This window comes from Solea solea, chromosome 3, assembly GCF_958295425.1.
Source record: "Solea solea chromosome 3, fSolSol10.1, whole genome shotgun sequence".
NCBI classification, from domain to species: domain Eukaryota; kingdom Metazoa; phylum Chordata; class Actinopteri; order Pleuronectiformes; family Soleidae; genus Solea; species Solea solea.
Window position 1 is genome coordinate 659,662 of NC_081136.1, and position 13,721 is coordinate 673,382.

At 43.6% G+C, this 13,721-nt stretch overlaps 1 protein-coding gene across 11 annotated transcripts in view; it reads right to left on the minus strand.

Annotated features, from left to right (window-relative positions):
• The window catches only part of magi2a (membrane associated guanylate kinase, WW and PDZ domain containing 2a), a 146,637-nt gene that overhangs the window by 25,210 nt on the left and 107,706 nt on the right, over positions 1-13,721 (minus strand). For all 11 annotated transcript variants that reach the window (XM_058625643.1, XM_058625645.1, XM_058625644.1 and 8 more), the window contains exon 6: positions 11,609-11,688. In XM_058625643.1, coding sequence (XP_058481626.1) covers positions 11,609-11,688 — 80 coding nt within the window. The remainder of the gene's footprint in view (positions 1-11,608; positions 11,689-13,721) is intronic.

Here is a 13,721-nt window from a genome sequence, read left to right on the forward strand (position 1 = left end):
ATATATAATATATAATATATATAATATATAATATATAATATATAATATATAATATATAATATATAATATATAATATATATAATATATAATATAATCGCTGAAAAGCTTTAGCGTCTTAAATTTGACCGATGCTAGTGCTGTGTTAGCGTCAGGAGTTACATACGGGAACGTGACGGGTGACTAAAATATTACAGTATCAATTAAAACAAAGATGTTTAGCCTGTTGCACGTCATGCAGCGCGGAGTCTGAACGTCCTGCAGGGCGGAGTCTGAACGTCCTGCAGCGCGGAGTCTGAACGTCCTGCAGCGCGGAGTCTGAACGTCCTGCAGGGCGGAGTCTGAACGTCCTGCAGGGCGGAGTCTGAACGTGCTGCAGCGCGGAGTCTGAACGTCCTGCAGGGCGGAGTCTGAACGTCCTGCAGGGTGGAGTCTGAACGTCCTGCAGTGCGGAGTCTGAACGTGCTGCAGGGCGGAGTCTGAACGTGCTGCAGCGCGGAGTCTGAACGCCCTGCAGCGCGGAGTCTGAACGTCCTGCAGGGCGGAGTCTGAACGTCCTGCAGCGCGGAGTCTGAACGCACTGCAGGGCGGAGTCTGAACGTCCTGCAGCGCGGAGTCTGAACATCCTGCAGGGCGGAGTCTGAACGTCCTGCAGCGCGGAGTCTGAACGTACTGCAGGGCGGAGTCTGAACGTTCTGCAGGGCGGAGTCTGAACGTGCTGCCACAGGGGGCGCTGTGTGCAAACACACTCGCTGTCTCTCCTCCAGCACACAGATATCAGAATAACACACACACACACATACGCGCGCGCGCACACACACAGTTGTGAGTGATATAACAGAGTGCTACGAGCAGACTCAAGACCCACGAGAATAAACCTCCACACATTCCTCAGCCCCGTCTTCACTCATTAAATATGAAAGTGAGTGTTTCATGTTGTCACCTTAACACACATTCACACGGGAACATCTTTACATCACACACACACACACACACACACACATAGCTTGTATTAGTGTTGCATATGTTCACAACAGCAGGAGATCAAAGAGCTCATGAATCGCAGCAAAAGCCTCTCGATTAAAACGTCCACAGGAAGAAAAACGCAGGCGGACGTAAATATAACAAGAAGAAGAAGAAGAAGAATGGAGAAGAAGTGGAGGATGAACGGACACTGAAAGCATTGAAGTAGAGCTGCAAGCGTCCAATCACAGACCAGAGCTGAGCTGCGACTAACGATGTTCTCAAATGTCTTGTTTTTGTCCACAAACCAAAAATGATTGAGTTTGAATGATTTCTTTGTTTTTATGGAGCAAAGAAACAAAGAAAATATTCACATTAAAGAAGATGAAACAATCAGAAATCTCGTTTTAATCATGAAAAAAAAAGCTTCAAACCGATGAATCGATCAGCAAAATAGTTGACCATTAATTTAGTAATCATTTAAAAATCGATTAATCGAGTACGCTGACACAAAATAACTGACACAAAAGTGAACGTTATAAAAGAACTCACTCATTAAATTCTACAGCCATTAAATCAAGGTCAGCCTAATTATCATGATGTCATCAGAGAGTTCAAATGACATGAATAAAACATTCTCAGTCAGTTTTATTCAGCATTAAAAGAGATAACGCACTCATATCTATCATACGAGCTGGAGAGCTAAGCTATGTTAGCTGTAGCTTCTGTATGCTACCAGTTAGCTCTAGCATACAGAGCTCTTACTCTGTATGCTAACAGTTAGCACTAGCATACATAGCTCTTACTCTGTATGCTAACAGTTAGCTCTAGCATACATAGCTCTTACTCTGTATGCTAACAGTTAGCTCTAGCATGCAGAACTCTTACTCTGTATGCTAACAGTTAGCTGTAGCATACATAGCTCATACTCTGTATGCTAACAGTTAGCTCTAGCGTGCAGAACTCTTAACTAAAAGCTCAAATTGTAGCTAAGAGCTTCATGAAGTGAATGAGAAATAAGTCTGTGAAGAGTTTGCTAACGTTAGCTAACATCAGAATCAGTGATTTAATCAAAGCACCAGTTAAACTTTTAATGTGCAATCAAAAATGTTGTATAATGAAATTTCACAATATGGTGGTTTTTGGTCTCCATGAAGACAAACTCTGGCATAAACCAACGTCCTAACGGGCTAACAAATACAAGTACATACACACAAACTGAGAGGCTGATAAATGCTGAAATTGGGATTGTTTTTGTGTTTGGCTTCACTGAGGGCCGTTTAGAACCTCTCTGTCAGCAAACCTGCGATAGAGCGCTAACTCCACGGGACAACCAGGAGGTGTGTGTGTGTGTGTGTGTGTGTGTGTGTGTGTGTGTCTGTGTGTGTGTGTGTGTGTACCAGACACTACTCATCTGCCATGCTGCATGAGTCCAGGAACCATGAGTCGAGCTGGTGTGAAATGATCATGTAGGAGCGCTGACAACCAGCAGGAGGCGTCCTGGCATCTTTCCCACAGTTCCTCACTCAGTCACATTCACATTCTCATTCTCATTCTGCTTCACCTGCGACTCTTTCCTCCGTATACTTCCATCACGTACTCGTACTTAACTAGCACAGCCAGGAATTGAACTCACAACCTTCTGGTTGAAAGACAACTCACCATACCACTGAGCCTTTTCATACTTTTACTTCCATTTTATATCAGAAAATGACTTTTGATACTTGTACCAAAGTCATTTTCTGCTAACACACATTAGGGAGGACTAAGACTTGAACTAGTCGCACACTACACACCATAAATAAGCAGTAAACAAGGTTCCTGAACGACATAATCTTACACTTAAGCTGCAAAGTCTGTGAAAGGCCATCGCTGACAGACAAACCGCCACAAAGTTACACAACTGACCTTAATTGTCCCAGTTTTCTCTTCCTGAAAATGTCACGGAGCGCACACGCACACACACACACACACACACACACACACACACACGTGTTCAGGTGGAATCAGCACCGCATCACTTCCATTTGTGACGATTTCTGAAACACTTTTTCATCTTAAATCTCCTCGTCCTGGTGATTCTCTGCTCCATCACTTCTTGTTTGAAACCACTGCGTATGAACGACAGTTTCTGTCACCAACAGTGACAAAGAGAAACACACAGCAAAACACTGACCTTTAACCTTTCAGAGCTCCTTTAAAAAAAACTTACTCATTTGTTCCTAGTGGCAGAAAATGTCACTTTATATGAGTTCAACTTTTAAACGACTTCAGCCTGAAATATACATATCATATATGAATTATAGTTTTAAAGTTTAAAGTATTTTTACACAACAATCTAAAATGGAATAGTTTTATTTTAACTTCTATTTTTGCTGGACAGAGCAAACAACCTGAATAAGGCTGTGAATCAAAGATGGAAAACACAGAAATATGATTTACTACTTAGAAAACCTATTTAGTTTTATTTCTTTCACTTAAAACTTGCTGAATGATCCAGTTTTCACTACATTTATAGAAAGAATAACCATTCATTTGAAAAAGACTCTCCAGTTGAGCAGAAAACGTCCGACCTTGACGTGAACACGACAAAAGCACGTTTCAATCTCTAACCACTGAAAAATGACTGAATGTGATGAAATAACTTCTGATTCATAAACACGACTTTTTCTAACTGTGTCACAATCAAAGGCACAGTGTGTGTGTGTGTGTGTGTGTGTGTGTGTCTGTGTGTGTGTGTGTGTGTGTGCGCGTATGTGTGTGTGTGTGTGTGCGCTGCCCTGGCCTTGTCACACACAGTCTTTCTTTCAGCCGTTCAGTGATTGCTGATGGATAAAAACAAAATGGAAGAGAACGTCTCACGTCTGACTCGATGTGACGACGACAGAACAGAACAGTTTCACAGTGATTCAGGTCCAGAACCTGAGTCCAGTTTACTGCACGTCACACACACACACACACACACACACACACACACACACACACACACACACACACACACACACAAAACGCAAAAGAGTCGGAGCGAACAAATAAAATGGAGTGGGATTGAAAATAGCACTTGTGAATGCATTATGTTTCCAAATGTAAACACAGGAGGAATAACGGCGAGGACGAGTGCAGAGGACGAGCCGCACTAATGGCTGCCACTGAACCACGAGGCTGAATCTGTTTAGAATATGATGACATTTCACAGGCCGGGACAGAGTGAGACGGAGACGGATGCACGGCGAGATTTACGATTCTACTCTTACATCGCAGACCAATAAACACATTTATCACGGCTGTGTTTTCCCTCCGCTGGGATAAAATCCTTGATTTAAGTCTTTTACAAGATGATTAACAAACCAATACATCTCCACCACGACAGCTAAAGTCAATGCAACAAATCACTTCACCACTGTGTTTCCCTGCAGCTTCTCCTCCTGTTGAACAGGTGGACAAATCAAACATCCTTCCATTTAGCGCTCCTGCAGAAAACTAATGTGACCTCCCGCTTTTAAACCTTTGAGACTCACAGATTTCTGAGCCATGTCCATGTTGTGAAGCTCATATGTGACAAACTTTATCATCTATTTCACTCTGAATGGGACAAGAATGTACAACAATAACATTTCTAATGAAAAAAGACCTAAAACTATAGTAAATGTGACCGTTAACTCGTCAGGAAAATGAGGAATGAGGTTAAAAACCAAGACACATGTAGATCCGTCTACATGTGAGTTTGCCCCCCAGTGGTTATTTCATATATTACCACTTCAGGAAGAACCCAGAAACTGGAAGACGAGGTCAATTCTCGTTATGAACAGTTTATGGTTTGTAACCAGGGGAGTCGCCCCCTAGTGGCTATTCAATATCTTCTAATTTCCTGATTGGCTTCAGGAGGAAAACGTCCGTTCAACGCTAACTTTAAACTCAGCACAACTCAAATCTGAACCCTAAACATAAACCAGTTCCCTCAGAAATGAGATTCTGCCTCATTAGGACCAGGTTTTGGCCTCCATGAAGATGACTGGTCCAGATGTGGTCCTCAAAAGAAAATAAATACAAGTACACACACACACACACACCTCATAATGCATTCCCTTAACCTAAACCCTATTCTAACCCTGACCTAAACCAGGTCTTAACCTGGGACATTTAGTCTGGCACAGATTTACTGGACGGTTTGAAAAGTGCAGCAGAGAAAATAAGTGTTTAAAAAACAATTACTGCTCAGTTTTCACTTTAATTTGCAGGAGGAGCCACTTTAAGGCCATTATAATGTTAACATCTGTAAGTGCAATGCATTAGGATGAAATGGAAGCTCTATATATTAGTGAGATAAACACCTTCAAATGAATCTTCTCTTTTTAAGGGGTTATTTACACACACACACACACACACACACACACTGTATGTTGTCTCTGAACAGTAATTGTATTAGAGCTGCAACAGTGAGTGGATTATATCAATTATCAGCTGACAGGAAACAAATTGGCAACAACTTTTATAATCAATTCATTTTTAAGTGTTTTTTTAATCAGGTAAAATGAATGAATGTAACTTCTTCAGTTGACTGTGAAAATAACCTTCATATAAACTGATGAGATAAATGTTGATATAATAACTTTTATATTATGTGCAAATGTGTGTGTGTGTGCTGTCAGCATCTTAATGTCAATAAAAGTGTATCAGGTGCTTTCACACACACATACATTACACAAATAATGTAAATATGAGGCTCAATAATAACTATTATCATCCATTACATTTATGGTCCTTTTTATTTATTACCACTGATTGTGAAGCTTTAAAATCAGGTCACACAGAATATTTCTGTCATTTTAAACTCTCTAAAACTTTTATATCAAATGTTACCCATACACATAATCTGTGAAGTAAAATAAAATAATAAGAATCCATACAGATTACGTCTGTTTGTGTACATGATGATGATGACGTGTGGATTTTGAGAGTAAAGTTATTGAGTTAGAGCCCATTTACACTGATAGTACTGTAGTATACCAGATAACCTGGGTGCAGATATAACACACATTGTGGCTGAAATAGACACACTGACAGTTATTCACCAAGGACAGGTCTCACACACACACGCACACGCACACACACACACACACACATCAATCACGTCACAGTCGGCTACAGCTCTTCCCTCTGGAGGTGAAGGAGGGCGCTGCGTCTCTGTCTGACCGTCATAACTCACCTGTAGGAAAAACCTTAACACAAACACTTCCTGCATCACTGAGAACGACGACGGCGTGGACGCGGCTGAAAGGACAACAGAGCAGAAAACCAGAGACTCAGCCAAGAAGACGACGGCTGAGTCTCTGCAGAGTGTCCACGCGCTACAATAAGACGCTTCCCTGAGCGGCGTCTGGACGCTGGCATCCAAAACTCAGTAGCCAATCAGCAGGCAGCTTCCTAAGCCCCGCCCATGGTCAGAATCGCAAACAAAAAACCAAGTGGAAGTGGAACAAATATTGTATTTTACAAATAACAAATAAAATACAATATTTTTTGAAAAAACTGACACAAAACTAATTCCCTACATGTCGTCAACAACAACAACAACAACTCTCTGCACACAGAGACGACATGATGTTCTCCTTCAGAGGACAGAGACCAGTGTGATTGACAGCTGGTGTCGTCCAATAGGAGACACCTCCGAAGTTCTAGTTGTAAAATGTTTGACAAAAAACTTTGTCTGTGACACTAAATACAGTCAAGCCAGTGTTTTATTGTTTTATTATTTTAATAACGTTATTAATCATTTTTATGTGAAGTCGAGTAAATCAATCATTTACTTTACTCGACGTGTTTCAGTCTCAGGCTGAACTTTACCAACATTCTACTCTTTTAAATAATAAACGTGTTGGGATTGAAATTGTGTCCAATGTGAACACGGCATACAATATTATTAATAACAATAATAATAAGAATAAGAATAATAATTAGTAATCAATAATCTGTAACACTATTATATTAGTATGTGCTCAATAATTACTAATAAAGGGTTAGTGTGTTAGTTAGGTAGTTAGCACGTAGTTAATATGTGTTCACTAATATAAAGGGTTACTAAATAATCTTACATACAGGTCCTTTAACAGGTAACAAATCAAAGACAGAGAGACAGACAGACAGACAGACAGGCAGGCAGGCAGACAGACACGTCAGGCCTCGTTTGTCCTCTGTCGCTCTGACACTTCTGATAATCGTCCCTCAACAAAACTTAATGAGTCGGACAATGTTTCCATTTTCTCTGTGTAAACAGCACCTGTCTCTCTCTCTCTGTGTGTCTCTCTCTCTCTCTCTCTCAGTGTGTGTCTCACCCTCTCCCTCCCTCTGACATCACCCTGATTGCTGCTGTCAGTGTGATTACAGCGTTCTCTGTGTAAAGTCATCAGTGACGCTTTCTAATGACTGTACCACACACATTCTGATCCAAGTGCATGATGGGAGAGAACTTTCTATTTCTCCATGACTGAGGTCTGATCTCAGGGTTTTCATGGTCCTGCTCCGACGTGTCTCTCTGCGTTAAGCTTCTACGCCGTCTCCAAGATCCGCGGCTCAGCGGGGATCAGGGTCTCTGTGTGGATCAGGGTCTCTGTGTGGATCAGGGTCTCTGTGTGGATCAGGGTCTCAGCTTCAGTGTTTTTCTTCATTTTAAATTGTTAAAAGTGTGTATATATATATATATATGTGATATTCAAAGTTAAATATCAGATATTCAAAGTTATTCTGGAAAAATGGGCAAACTCACTTTGTCACGGGACGTTTTCTGCTCCTTTTATGGTTAAAATAAGCAACAAAAACAAAGCATTTTGAGTGTTTCACTGTTTCTTTGAGTAACCAGACCTCCTTCATCTTCTTCTTCTCTCCTTCACTAACCCCCTCCTTTCTCTCCTCCTCTCTTTTACCCCGACCGGTCGTGGCTGATGTTCGTATGCGTGTGTGTGTGTGTGTGCATAGAATACTCCTGCTGTGATACAAAAACTTTTTCTCAAGTAAAAATTTAAAGACTTTCACATTTGTTCTTCGATGTGTTTGTTTGTTTGTTTGTGTGTGTGTGTGTGTTTTCCACTGAGTACTGTCCTCTTCTTCCTCCTCCTCTCATCGTGTTGTCCCGTCACAGCTCACAGACTCCACCCTGCAATCCTGTTAGCGCTTATCAGAGCATGGTTCAGGTCCACACACACACACACACGCACACACGCGCACACACGCACACGCGCGCACGCACACGCACACACGCACACACACACACGCACACACATACCTACACCTTTTCAACCAATCAATACTGAATTTACAGAGGCAGCTTTTCTCCCCCTAACTAAGCTCAGCTCTCTGGGGTGTCTGGTGCCACCAGGCTGTCGACGTTTGAAGTGAACAACACACACACACACACACACACAGACACACACAGACACACACACACACACAGACAGACACAGACACACACCTCTTGTGCGCTGCTTACTAACACAAACCACTTCATCTGGAAACAATCTTCACAATTCTGAAACCTAAAACGTCCACAGAGACCAAACTCATGGAAACTAATATGGATTTTCCACAAAGGTTTGTTTGTTTGATAAAAGGTAGAAAAACAGCAATCAAGAATCTGGATTTCGGCCGGTGACATTTGGACAATAGCAGCTGTCAATCACACCGCTGTCCAATAACACGTGTCATATAGTTTTTACTGTTTATTTCCCTTTAAATGGGAAATCATTTACAAAAGTTAAAAAATCTCAAACTTATAACTTCTCGTGTGAGAAGTACGCTCATTTCACCCCCTAGTGGCTAATCAATATATTTTGGCTTCAGCAGGAACCTTGAAGAAGAAGCTCTTGTGTACCCTTGGGAAAAAGGTCCTTGAATTCCAAAGTCCACCATTTTTGGAAGCTTACCACACAAATGAAGACGAATGGCCTCCAGTCTTTGGTAAACTCAGACCTCCTCCATGGTGATACCCTGAGGTACACCATGAGATGTCGCTAACTCTTACCTAGTGGACCTTTAATTGACTGTCATTCTTCAATGTCAGCTGACTTGACTTTGACATTCTTCCAGCGCAGCATTTGGCAAAAGCAAATCCTAACGTGTCCTCACAGACGCAGCACGTCCTCCCTCAGCTGGGACTCACTGAGTGGATGAGTCGCCCTTCAAGATCAATAACAGTCCCACACAAACATCACTAGATAAACAGGAGTGGAAGCACTTGAGATTTTGAAGAATCCCTCACAGGCGTCTCCGTCTTTGTTCCTGCTTCATCTGATCATTTTTCCTCCTTTCAGGGGAACGAGGACCTTCAGAGACCAGACAGGAAGCCTTGTGGGTAAAACCAGAGATCACCATGACGACTTTGTTGTACGGACAAAATAAGTGTTCACGAGGATGAAGAGCGATGCCACACACGCAAGCTCGTCTTCACATTTATTCTTTTTCAATCTGTTGACTAGTTACGTCACTGGTGAATTTCACCACTCCTCTAAACAGCAGCGCCTCCTTGTCCGGGCACTAGAGTCCGGGCACATCCGGTGACAAACTTTCAACCATAGAAGAAGAAGAAGAAGAACTACTCTGGTTGTAGCTGCTGAGCTCTGTACAAACGACACACTCAGCAGCTACAACCAGAGTAGTTCTTCTTCTTCTTCTTCTTCTTCTTCTTCTTCTTCAATATGAAGCAGGACACAGCACCAAACTTCACCTAAAGGAAGGAGCAGTGCCAACAATACCTACATAACTAACATTTGTGTGCTTGTTTTGTCGTTTAGCATTAGCGATAGCCGGCTACAGGCTAAGCTACACGCTAAGAGGACGTTTTTGACTTCCTGTTTGTAAGTACACCTCCATATCTCCCACAGAAGTGAGACAGGACCATGCTATGGCCACTTTAAAACCACAAAGGTCAAGTGAGGACGCCAAAGTCATCAGGTTCACAGGTTCACCCACAGTTGTTCAGTTGGATTCCGCTGCGTTCGTCTGTCTGAGAACTCGTGACGGACGGTTCCATTATTCTGTCACATGTTCTAACACAAACACACTCAGCTTCATATTAACGTGTCTCGACTCGTTACTCTGTGTCTGTGTCGGAATGTATTTGAAGAGCGTCGCTCCGAGTGTCCACAAATAACCCGAGCGTCCGCCATGAGCATGAACGAGGGTGAACGAGGGTGAACGAGGGTGAACGACGGTGGCCATTTCCACAACAACAAAAAGGAGGACACTTTGTGGCATTTAGTGAGGAAAGAAAAATCACAACTTACAACTCTCGTGTTCCCCCCACGACAATACAATCTGTACATGATAACGATGGTATCATGATGCAGTAAATCTGAGATACACAGTATTTGTATTTATTCAATGTTCAATATTCTGTCTTGAGTCAAGTGCAGTGCCACAAAGCAGAACATTTAAAATAAATCAATAAATGCAAAAAATAGACATTCCAGTTCTTCATTTTTATGTAAACAACAAACGACAGTAAGAAGAAAAACGTGTGCTTTTCTGACCATTCGTCGTTAAATGAGTTAACGTTCAGCTAACACATGGGAACAGGGCGGGGCTTGTTTACATTTACAACCAATGAGAAATCACAGAATTGAGTGACATCACTTTAGGCCAATCATTTTTAACCAATCTTTTTTTTTTTTTTTAACCGAAAGTCTTACACCATTGGATGATATGCAGCGTTGCGTTCAGGTGCAACTCCAAAAAGGAGGACAAATAAGTGTCCGGACAAGGCATTTAAATTCCGGACTGACCGGCCTAAATCCAGACGTATGGCCGCCCTAGCATGAACCCACACACACACACACACGCACACACACGCACACGCACACACACGCACACACACACACACACACACACTATAAATCCTCCCTCCTCATCTTGACGCATGAAGAAAAGATGAATGGAGAGGATTGGGATGGAGGGCGGGGCCTCAGAGAGATGGAGGACACTCAGTATATGTATGCACACACACACACACACACCCTGCTATCCTGTGAACGTGTGTGTGTGTGTGTGTGTGTGTTAGTCGTGAACGTGTGTGTGTGTGTGTGTGTGTGTGTTAGTCGTGAACGTGTGTGTGTTAGTCTTGAACGTGTGTGTGTTAGTCTTGAACGTGTGTGTGTTAGTCTTGAACGTGTGTGTGTGTGTGTGTGTTAGTCGTGAACGTGTGTGTGTTAGTCGTGAACGTGTGTGTGTGTGTTAGTCGTAAATGTGTGTGTGTGTGTTAGTTGTGAACGTGTGTGTGTGTGTGTGTGTTAGTCGTGAACGTGTGTGTGTGTGTGTGTTAGTCGTGAACGAGTGTGTGTGTGTGTGTGTTAGTCGTGAACGTGTGTATGTGTGTGTGTGTGTGTGTGTGTGTGTGTGTGTGGGTGAAGGACATGTCTCTCGATGCAGAATAAAGAAGTCTTTGTGACCCCGCGGTCGCTCTGAACTCGGCCTTTTAAACACACATCACACACACACACACACAGCGAGCAGCGACGACTCGTCGCAGCAAAGACACACACGACTCAAACCTGGTGAAACAAACGCCCGCGACACGAGACCATGGCAGACGTGTGAGTGAGTGAGTGAGTGAGTGAGTGAGTGTGTGAGCGGCGGCGGCGGCGGCGGCGGCGGTACTCACCGTCCTCTTTGCATTCCTCGGGCGGCTTTGCCTTCTTGGCGAGCCTCGGGTCCAGCCACGATGTGGTCTTGGTGTTGTGGCTGTGGAGAGACGACAGAGCGAGGAGTGAGAGAGGAGTGTGATGGATGGAGTGAGAGAGGAGACTTGGCAGACAGAGAGGAGGAGGTTGGCGGATTCTTAATTCAGCTGAAGAGCGGCTTCGGCGAGAGGAAGACGAGACTCCCTTGTGTGCCTGCCTCCTCAAAAACAGAAGAGGTGTGCGCTAACGAGACCAAGATCAATACTTTTAATTTGCTTACTCTATGTGATGAGTAAGCAGGAGGAGAGCGGACGGAGGAGAACAGCTGTGATGACCCTTCGTCATCGCAGCTGTGACTTACAGTGAAATAAAAATCAGTCAGAGAAAGAAACCAAGCAGGAGGAGATTCATCGTCTTTCTTTCTTCTTTACGGCCGCGTGAAATACAAATAAACTTCTCCAACGGCCACGTTACTTCACTGTGTGACCACTATGGGGCAGAAGAACGAGCTAAAGTAACGCCGCGTTAACACCGTTTATAATGAGAGTCTGAACAAACACAAACCCAGAGCTGCACGAGTCGTCTCCATGGCAACAACCCACACATGATCCTCCAGCCGCTGCTGCACCGTCAGCATCCGTTTCCAAAACTACAAACTACTCAGTGAATGAAGTGCATTTGTTTTAAAAACACCGTCATCCACTGTCACTTTATCAGCTTCAACATGGAATTTAGTTTTCAGGAGAGAGTTGACCAGGACTGATGATGATGATGATGATGATGATGTGAGGATAATAAACACACTGTTCTCTACGCTCCGTCTGACGCTGAGAGTTAAGAACTGACGACTGAGCAGCAAATGAAGAGAGAACATGCAGATGAAAGAGAAGGACCATCCTCTTCCTCTCTGCTCTTCATTCTCATCCCATTTCCCTTCTTTCTCCTGAATTTCCTGATCCCTCTTTTCCTTTCCTTTTCCTTTCCTGTCTCCTCTTTCATCTGTTGCCTTATTTAGAGTAAAAAGTCTCCCACGTCTCCCTCTCACCTTCTCTTATTTCAGTCTATTTTTAACAACTATCACTTTCTTTTTCTCTCTCCTCCCACTCCCTTCCTCCTCTCCTCCTCTCCTCCTCTCCTCCCTTCCTCCTCTCCTTGGCTGTACAGGTAAACAAATCCATCTCATGCATGGAGACCAATCAAAGGCAAGCGTCCTCCTGGCACCGCGCTCACGCTTAAAGGAGAACGCAGAAAACTAACTTTGGAGCTGCAAATTTCAGTGGGCTAAGTGCATGAGGAGCAGGAGGAGGAGCATGAGCAGGAGGAGGAGCAGGAGGAGCAGTAGGAGGAGGAGACATGTGGTCATTTGAGGTAACATGTGTGTGGTGTGTTGTTGTTGCTGTTGTCATGTGTTGCCGTGCAGCTTTTGACAGTTCGTGATGCGTTCAAGTGCCGCCGGTGTTCAGTCGATACAGCGCAGACATTTGGACCTAATGACTGAAACGATTTCATGAGTCAATAAAAAGCCTCCGAGAGAGCGACATCATTTCCTCTTATGGCTCCAGTTATCACGTACTGTACACACACACACACACACACACACACACGCGCACACACACACGCGCGCACACACACGCACGCACGCGCACACACACACACGCACACACTCCATTATGTGATGTAATGAAGACTCACCTCCATGGTTTTACTGCCGCTGTAAAAAACTAACAACTCCAATGAATTAAAGTGGAGCTTGTACTGTATCACAGAGTCACTGTGTAACAAGGCTCATTAAAACCACCTGTGTGTGTGTGTGTGTGTCTGTGTGTGTGTGTGCGTGTGCAGGAGGGCGACACACAAACGTTACACGGCACTAACACACTCGCTCACACGTTCACCGATCCACTCGCTCACATGTTCACCGATCCACTCGGTCACACGTTCACCGATCCACTCGGTCACACGTTCACCGATCCACTCGCTCACACGTTCACCGATCCACTCGGTCACACGTTCACCGATCCACTCACTCACATGTTCACTAACACACTCGCTCACACGTTCACCGATCCACTCACTCACATGTTCACTAACACA